Source organism: Chlamydotis macqueenii, chromosome 1 (genome assembly GCF_036417535.1).
Source record: "Chlamydotis macqueenii isolate bChlMac1 chromosome 1, bChlMac1.mat, whole genome shotgun sequence".
Taxonomy (NCBI): Eukaryota; Metazoa; Chordata; class Aves; order Otidiformes; family Otididae; genus Chlamydotis; species Chlamydotis macqueenii.
In genome coordinates this window covers 214,302,031-214,311,069 of record NC_141556.1, presented here as the reverse complement: position 1 = coordinate 214,311,069, position 9,039 = coordinate 214,302,031, and the positions used below count along the sequence as shown (strand labels likewise).

The following is a 9,039-nucleotide window of genomic DNA, read 5'->3' as shown; positions in this document are numbered from 1 at the left end:
GGTGGTGCTCGCCGACGAACCCTCCTCCTACGGCCCCTCGGCACAGCTCCGTCGCCAGCCGTGCTCACCGTGGGACGGGGCGGTCGCAGCGCTCTCCGCCCTGTTCTTTGCTGGCCGAAACCTCACAACGTGCAAACAGTGCCGCAGTTTTTTCGTACAGGTCCCTTTGTGCGCAGGGATGGGTGAGCACACAGCTTCTTCTGCAGGAACTGCGGAGCACAACAGCAGCAGACGTGGGTTTTGTGCGCTCTCATGGTTGTGTCGGTGCTTTCCAGCTGGAAGTCACGGTGCCTGAGATTGATCATAGAATCATGGAATGGTTCAGGTTGGAAGGGACTGTCCAAGCCCACCCAGCCCAACCCCCCTGCCAGGAGCAGGGACATCTCCAACCACATCAGGTTGCTCAGAGCCCCGGCCAACCTGGCCTGGAATGTTTCCAGGGATGGAGCATCCACCACCTGGAATTTCTCCCCACCTTTCCTGCAGCCCCCTTTGGGCACTGGGAGCCGCTCTCAGCTCTCCCCGGAGCCTCCTCTTCTCCAGGCTGAACAGCCCCAGCTCTCTCAGCCTGGCCTCACAGCAGAGCTGCTCCAGCCCTCTCAGCATCTGCGTGGCCTCCTCTGGACCCTCTCCAGCAGCTCCACGTCCTTCTGCTGTTGGGGCTCCAGAGCTGGACGCAGCGCTGCAGGGGGGTCTCACCAGAGCGGAGCAGAGGGGCAGAATCCCCTCCCTCGCCCTGCTGCCCACGCTGTGGGGGTGCAGCCCAGGGTGCCGTTGGCCCGTTTGATTTCCCAGTCTACATGTAGCTCGTGCGGGGAGCATCAGCATCCTTCTGGCCACCTTCCAAAGCTGCTTGCCAAGGTCATGGGCACGTTTGGGTTGTATCCCCTCTGCCCAGAAAGCTGCCGGAGGATGAAACCTGGACCAGCTTCAAACAAGGAGTGTCTGAACACGGAAAGGCGACGTGGTCGCTGTCCCAGAGAGCGAACTGCGAAGGAGGGACAGAGCAGGAGTCCTCCCACGGAGCCAAGCTCATACCGTAGGGCTCAGGGTGGCGGTAAAAGGGTTGTGAGGCATCAGCTCCTTCAGACATGGGAAGAAAGCCACCGGTGGGAGCCGTCTCACCCGCAATCTGCAAGATAAAATAGTTTGCCGTTTGCTCTGCGCGCCGAGTCACGCCGCAGGCTGCAGAGTTTCATCCCGACCCTCCCAGCAAAGCGTATTCCAGCCGAGGACCGGTGCCTCCAGCACTCAGAAGAGCTGCAAGGTAGAGAGGCAGGACTTTTTTTTTTTTTTTCCCAGCAGCACTGCGTCCATCTCTGAGCAACCTGATGTGGTTGGAGATGTCCCTGCTCCTTGCAGGGGGTCGGGCTGGGTGGGATTGAAAGGTCCCTTCCCACCCAAACCCTTCTGTGATTCTGTGATTCTCTGACTCCTCTTGGCCAGACAAAGAGCAAGCTCAGCACCCTCGGCCTCTCCTAGAAGGTCCTGTGCTCCAAGCCCCTGACCAGCCCAGTAGACCTCTCCACCGCTTCTCAACGTTAGAAGGCATCTCTGCCACTTCCGAGCGTTTCACAGATGCGACTCTCGAAGCCCAGAGCGAACGGAGAGGCTCAGGCTCAGAACAGCCGCTGGAGAACCACGCTGTGCCATCAGGGTCCTGCCTGAAGCTCCCCCCGCCATCGTGCAGGGGTTCCTGCCGGAGCCCTCGTTTAACGGGGGCCATAGGCACCCTGCCCTCTTCGTTTCAATGACGTTTCAAAAGATTTCAAGACTTTCTGGGCACTACAAGTTCTGTTATCTGCGTTACCAGCTGTGACGATGATGGGGGTGGATGGTGGCCCTGCCCCTACGGACACACGAGCGGGCCTTCCCGTCTCCTTTTCCTTGCTCCGGGAAAAGAACCCGCTCCGCAGGCGCTGCATCGCTCTGGGCCCAGCCCCCGCAGCTGGAGATGGTCTCCCAGTGGCATCCGATGGCGTCCCCGCGCTCCGATACGGCTCTGACACACCGGGCGGGACGCCGCTTCGGCACCGCCACGCTCAGCGCAGCGCGGACTGGTCACATCCCCACGCGTGGGCCCGTACACCCAACACAGCCCCCCAGCGACAGCCCACCTACCCACGGACCCCTCACACACCCAACGGACCCCCTCACACACCCCACGGACCCCTCACACACCCCACGCACACACATACACACCCCACAGACCCCTCACGCACCCCTCACACACCCCACAGACCCCTCACACACCCCACGGACCACTCACACACCCCACGGACCCCTCACACACCCCACGCACCCCCTCACACACCCCACGGACCCCCTCACACCCCCCACGCACCCCTCACACACCCCACGCACACCTCACACACCCCACGCACACACATACACACCCCACGCACCCCTCACACACCCCTCACACACCCCACGGACCCCCTCACACACCCCATGCACACACATACACACCCCACGGACCCCCTCACACACCTCACGGACCCCTCACACACCCCACGGACCCCCTCACACACCCCATGCACACACATACACACCCCACGGACCCCCTCACACACCACGCACCCCCTACACACCCCACGCACCCCTCACGTACACCAGCTGAGCACACCCACAGCCCACGTCCTTAACGCCCCACAGCACCAACACCCTCGCACACCCCGCCACAGCCACTCCCCACGCTATCACACCCCCACGCCCACTCCCCACGCTATCACACCCCCACGCCCACTCCCCACGCTATCACACCCCCACGCCCACTCCCCACGCTATCACACCCCCACGCCCACGGTCCCCCAACGCGAACGCCTCACCCACCCCACGCCCACCCCTCACACACACACCCGTGGGCACACCCACTCACGACACCAGAGACCCCCGCTCCCCACAGACACCCCCTCCCCGTCACACCCCCACGTGACCATAGAGCTCACAGTCCTCCACGGCCCAGAGAGGCCCCGCGTCTCCCCCCACCCGTGACCCTCCGCGGGCCCCGGACCCAGACAGCCCGGCCGTGCAGCGCTCCCCGCCCCCCGCCACCCCCCCGCTCCCCGAGCGAGCCCCGCACCGCGGCCTCCCCCGCAGCCTTCCCCTCTCCGCGCCGCCCCGTCGCCATAGAAACGCGGCAGGCGGGCGGGGCGGACTACACTTCCCAGCGTGCAACGAGGGGCTTTTCCCCGCCCACCCGCTCCCGTCGGCCCCCCCCCCCACCCTTCCCCGCCGCGCTCGGCCAATCAGGAGCGAACAGCTGGCGCGGGGAGGGCGGGGGAGGAGGGCGGCGAGAACATGGCGGCCAAAGGCGGCAGGAACGGGCTGCTCGATAAGGTACCGTGCTGCGGGCCGCCCGCCCCGCCCCGGCCCGGCCCCGGGGCTCGCCCTGCCCGGCGGCTCCTTCCCTGGAGCCGGGCGGGCGCTGCGCCGAGCCCCAGTGGGGCCCCCCCTTGCTGAGCGGCACCCCCCGCCTCCCCGTGGGCCCCTGTGTCGGAGCCGGGCGGGCGATGGCAGGGGAAGCGGCCCCGGGCGAGCGACAGCCGCCTGCGAGATCGCTTCTTTAACTCTTTAATTTATTATTTTTTTCTCTCTCTTCTTGCCGGCGTGGCTGGTTCTCGCCCAGCCGTTCTGAGCAAAGCCCGGCTGGCGGCACAGCCGAGCTCTTCCCCCCGGCTCCCTGGCCGGGAAAGCATCGCTGGGCCGGGGCGGACCAAAGCATACCGTAAAAAGTCTGCTTTTTACAGCCTGCTTAAACCTTTACAGCCTGCTTAAACCCAGTCTCGCCCCGGTAGCGCAAAGGAACGTGTTTGCAGAGCGGCTTTCGCCGCGGCTCGGTTTTGAGAGGTCAGGTGTTTGTGTCTCAGCTCTCCGCCGTATTTGGCGGTCTGGCAGGTGAAACGAAAGACCTAGAAGCGGGTTTTTTTTTTTTCCACAAGAAGATGGAGACAGTCGTGGCTCTGTCTCTGGTTGCAGAAGGGTGTGCTCAGATATTCAGAGCGGTGTGTTTGGCGTCTTCCACCAAACTTCAAAATCTGACTGGCTGCAGTTGAAAACGCTTCGGTTTTCATTGCTTTGCCTATATTCTTAATTTCTAAAGAGTGTAGTTTTCATGCATCTGTTTGGGGATGAAGCTGTCCTGACTGTCGCTGAGATTGGGTGGCGTTTCTCCAGAGCGGCAGGTGAAGCTGTGGAGCGAATCCTTTTATAGAAGACAGGCAAATGAAACGTTTCTGGGTATCTTTTGCAAGCGCGCTCAGCCTTTGGTTTTGGAATGACAGCGCTTTGTGGTTGAACTTGAAGAACTCTGGAAAGGTCTCGCGCTCTCGAGGCGCTCCCGCTCGTCCCGACGCGTTCGGCGGATGCTGAGGGGCCGTTATTTCGGAAGGAGAAGGAGCAGTTGCTGAGGGAAGTGAGCTGTTGGCGCGGGAGCTGGATCCTTTAGGGAGAAAGCACGACTTCACAGTGGCGTGCCGTCCTCTCAAACACCTAGAGATTTCACAGAAGTAAGTTATTAGCCACGCTCTGCTGCTACTAGAGCAAAACCTTGTAAGGTTTTGCAAGCTGTGGGACTCAAACCACTTCCTAAACACCAACTGCCGTGCCCGCCTTCCGCTCCCGTGCCCCAGAAGGAACTCATTGCGACCGGGGGGCGTTGACTCTTGAGTACGGCAGCAGCAAATCCTTTATTTATTTATTTATTTATTTATTTTGCTGTGTGACTTGCCGATTTATGTTTGTCAAACCCAAAGCGTGCCGTGAACTTCACAGCAGTGTTCGAAGAGACAAGCGAGATGTTGCAGGCTAAAGTTGGGGGTGACGGAGCGAGCGGAGAGTAGCAGCAGCAGGAGTAAGGTGGGGAGGAAAAGTTACGTTTGGGCCGCGTCTTTTGAGATGTGAACGTCTCGACGTTTCTCCCGTAGGATTTTCCCGTGCCTCCTGCTCGTGAGGGAGCTTTGTGAAGGGTTTAAGTGAGGGATTTTCTCTTTTGTTTTTAAGGAAGGTCGCCACCGGCTGTATTTTAGCCCTTGTTCTTACCCGGATACGCTTTCAGGTACCAGCCAAATCCGCTTCCGAGCTGCGCCTGGCTGCAGAACGCTGTGTTCCCTTCCTGCTCGTAGGGTAGGGAGCCTTCAGGACCAGTAAGACTTCTGACGTTCTAACTTTTCACTCGGTTTTTAAAATGAAGGAGTCAAAGCTCCACAGCTTCTTCCACAGCCCGGGCGCTCCGGCTGCCAGCATCCCAGCCTCTCCCTCGCTCGCAATCCTGGAAGAATTCAAGAGAAGCAGCAGCAGCAGCACTGCCTGAAGCTTTATCTTCGTTTATTTCTGAATTCCTGCGCTTTTCTCCAGCGTTTCCCAACTGTTCTGTCATCAGATACATCTAGAAAGCCGGTGGTTGTGTTTGGGAGGAGGAGAGGAGAAGTTTTAGGATAAGCCTCGATTCCATCCCCTCGGGCTTAAGGAAGAAAAACCAGATGTGATAAGATTGATTAAAAAACTTGAGCGTTGGTGGCGAGATAGATGCACTGCGCTTTAATGCCAGGTAAACCGCGCTCTTGCCGAAAGCGAAGACCCCAATATTAAATATTTAATTGTGAAAAAAAGTCACAAAAACATCACTGGAGTGGTGTCTTCTCCCGTATCTCTGGGCTCTTGCTCTCAGGAACAAGCTGGAGAACGCTGTCGTGTTTTATAGCACGCGTTGTCTTGTTTTAGCCCTGGAAATGTGAAAAACTTCTTCGGAATACTTGCTGAGATACACTTTTTACGGCTTCAGAATGATTCCTTTGACGGCCTTTGGGGAAAAAAAAAAATAATCACAGCTGTGCTTAAAGGCAGACCTGGTTCGAAGGAAGGCTTCACGTGGCCTGTGGAGGTGTTTAAAAACTCCTCGTTCGTTTTGTGCTTTCTTACTTGCCCAAAGCAGCAGGGGAGGGGTGACCAGCTCGAAAGGCTGAGCCTTTTCGGGGAGTTTTATCAGTAACAAAAATAAACTCTGCGGGCTGAGCGACGCCTTCCGGTGAGCTGTACGGGCACGATAAAGGGCGGGACGTTCCGCCGCGGTCGCGGTTCCTCGTCACCCTTCCTTGCGCTCCCTCGGGAGAAACGGAGGCCGCACGTGGCGGCGCTGGTCGAGTCTGGATGGGTTTCTTCCGAGCTTTTGTGGCTTATCCAGGGGATGAGGAAAGAGGGCTGGGGTGCTGTGGCGTTACTTAGAGACTCCTAAAATCCAGTTCACTAATTAGGGGGGAAAAAAAAAAAGGGAGATTTGCTCCTGATGGCAGCTAAAATTTGGGCTGAACTCAGTGGGCTGTTTGAAATAACTGACGGCTTCAAATGCACAGGGCTCAACCCCTTGTAGCCCCTTACTGCCGCGCCGAGCTGCGCGAGCTTCCATCTGCGCGGGGGCCGAGGCGGCTTTCGGTGCGGTACAGCTGTCTCGGCCCCCGCGTTCCCGCCGTCTCCGGTCAGGTTTCTCCAAACGGTGTTGGGGGGGGTGTTTTCCGAGTTGCCTCCCACCTTTTGCGCTCACGCCGGGAGCGAGAGCGTTGAAATGCGAAACCAAGCTGCGCCAAATTCTCTCAGCTCCGTCTGGTTTCCGTTGCAGTGGAAGATCGACGACAAGCCGGTAAAAATTGACAAATGGGACGGCTCAGCTGTGAAAAATTCGCTGGACGATTCTGCCAAAAAGGTATTTTCTGCGACTGCTGATTTCTCCCTCTTGGGAAACGCCCTGTTTTCTTTTATTCCGTTTTAAAACTCTGTCAACTTTTCCAGTTTTACCGTGAGATGCCTCTAGCCGGGTTCTGGGGCGTCTCTTGCGATTCCCGTGCCTAAAGCGCTGTTGTGGCTTCGAGCGTCGGCAACGATTACGATGTCTGAGGCAGAAATTAATCCTGTGTGATGTTTCTGCTCGGTTTAATCGAGGCCGTCTTCCCCCAGTCCTCTCCTGAAGCCGCTTGTCAAACGCACGGGAGGCGCGAAATAAAGCGGGCTGCGTCTTTCTCCCGCAGGTTCTCCTGGAGAAGTACAAGTACGTGGAAAACTTCCGCCTCATCGACGGCCGCCTCATCATCTGCACAATCTCCTGTCTCTTCGCCATTGTCGCGTTGATTTGGGATTACCTGCACCCCTTTCCTGAATCCAAACCCGTCCTTGCCTTTTGTGTCGTGTCATATCCTTTACGGATGTCTCATTTTCCCCGTGAAGCACAAAAAAAAAACCCCTTCTCTGTGTTCCCGTTTGCAGGCCTGTGGGAATTTTACTTCCCGTGGTGTGAAGATCAGCTGATAATCAAGTGGTTTTCACGCGATGGCAAAATTCCTGCCTGCCTGGCTGGAAATTGGAGCGATCTCGTGATCCAGGCTTCCCCGGCAGCGCCGCGGAAGCCGGCACGGCGGCTCGGCTCACGTCAGAGCGGTCAGGAGCCGCCTGGGCAGCTGATCTGCTCTCCGGGCTCCCGCCTGCCGCGATTTCCAAATCGCTGGCGGTGATTTCCCGGATCTCAGACTGGAAATCTCAACCTGAAGATCGGCCCCCGAGAGCTTCGGGGCTTCAGTTTGCGTTTCGGGGAGAGCGAAGGGTAAAGGGGAGGCGATTCTTGCCAGCACCGAAGCGGAGCAGGCGCTGAATTTGGGACGGTGGCGCTGCAAATCGAGGTTTAAATGTTTAAATGTCAGGCCTGGAAGTTTATTGCCGCTGACGGCTGCGCGGCCGTGGGGAAGTGATTTCGTCGTTCCAGGCTACAGCTCTGGCTGGTTTTCGGCACAAACATTGGGATGATTCGTCTTGCGGCGCTTAAAATTATTTAATTCCCCAAATGAGAGATTGTTTGCTTGATCTGTGCCTAGGCGGGGCACACAGATGAATTCTGTGGCTCGTTCGTCTCCCATTTTCCCGCTATCGCCCAAAATATCGCCCCAAAAATTTAGCAAACTGATGAAAGCGGTATTTCGCTGTCGTGATTTCCGCTTCCAAGCTTTCTGTGTGCCCGGAGAGATCCCTTCCAGGAAGGCGCGTAGGGAACCGTCGCTTTCCCCACCACTTCTGGGCGTTGATTGAAGCTCCCGTGCACGATTTAAGAAAATCCCGTAAATAATGATTTAATTCCTCGTGCTGACGAGGTGTCAGCCAAGCATCCTGATAATGTCGCGAGAGAGGTGGTTGAACAGCGGTGTCCGAGGGGACCCAAGCAATTTCTCTGCCCGATTTCGACTTCTAATTCCAGCTTTTTAATTTCCTTAATTTATTTTTTTTGCACCTATTTTGTGATGATGGGCATCCTGACTATCTATACCTCGTACAAAGAGAAGAGCATTTTCCTGGTAGCTCACAGAAAAGACCCCGCGGGGATGGACCCCGACGACGTTTGGCAGCTCTCCTCCAGCCTCAAACGGTATCGTTGGCTCCGGGAGCGGCAAAACGGGGGCGGGGAGCGGGGGGGAAATCTCGGTGGGGACCTCCGCTCCCCGAGGGTTTTCCCCTCGAACCCTCGTCGGCTTTTTTTTTGTGGTGGTCTCCGCCGAGCCAACCCGAAATTCCGCCGCGAAATCTCTCCGCAGGTTCGATGACAAGTACACCCTGAAGCTGACTTTCATCAGCGGGAAAACCAAACAGCAGAGGGAAGCAGAGTTCACCAAATCCATCGCCAAATTCTTCGACAACAACGGGACCTTGGTCATGGAGGCCTACGAGCCGGAGGTGTCCAAGCTGCACGACAGCCTGGCGCTGGAGAGGAAAACGAAATGATTTTCCGCGCCGCGCGCCTCCCGGGAACGCGCTCGGTTAACGCCAATAAAGCGAAACGGCAGAGAAAGCCAAACCTCGCCTCTGGTTTTGTCCTGAAATCTCGTTCCCTTTGGGAAGAATGGGGGATTTTTCATCTCGGATCCAAGATTTTGGAGTCGGGCTTGGTCTGCGTGGCTCGGTGGGTTCTGGGCCGGGGACCCCCCAGGATTTATTTGCCCCCGGGGACGGGAGGGGAGGTTGTCACCCCGGCTTCCTCCGGCCGGGGCGGGGGTCTCACCCGTCGCC

General features: G+C 57.9%; 1 protein-coding gene across 1 annotated transcript; it reads left to right on the top strand.

Moving 5' to 3' along the window:
- The first annotated feature begins 3,265 nt into the window (after positions 1-3,265).
- SPCS2 (signal peptidase complex subunit 2) lies at positions 3,266-8,827 on the top strand. Its single transcript, XM_086739792.1, has 5 exons — positions 3,266-3,339; positions 6,614-6,697; positions 7,020-7,180; positions 8,267-8,401; positions 8,568-8,827. Exons 1-5 carry the CDS (start codon positions 3,301-3,303, stop codon positions 8,752-8,754), a joined length of 606 nt encoding a protein of 201 aa, XP_086595918.1. The 5' UTR covers positions 3,266-3,300; the 3' UTR covers positions 8,755-8,827.
- Positions 8,828-9,039: the final 212 nt, after the last annotated feature.

Excerpts from the sequence above, each read along its gene's own strand:
- SPCS2 (XM_086739792.1), top strand. The coding sequence starts at position 3,301 with ATGGCGGCCAAAGGCGGCAGGAACGGGCTGCTCGATAAG. Across the intron at positions 3,340-6,613 it reads GGAACGGGCTGCTCGATAAG|TGGAAGATCGACGACAAGCC; the intron begins GTACCGTGCTGC and ends TTTCCGTTGCAG. Across the intron at positions 7,181-8,266 it reads CTTGCCTTTTGTGTCGTGTC|CTATTTTGTGATGATGGGCA; the intron begins ATATCCTTTACG and ends TTTTTTTTGCAC.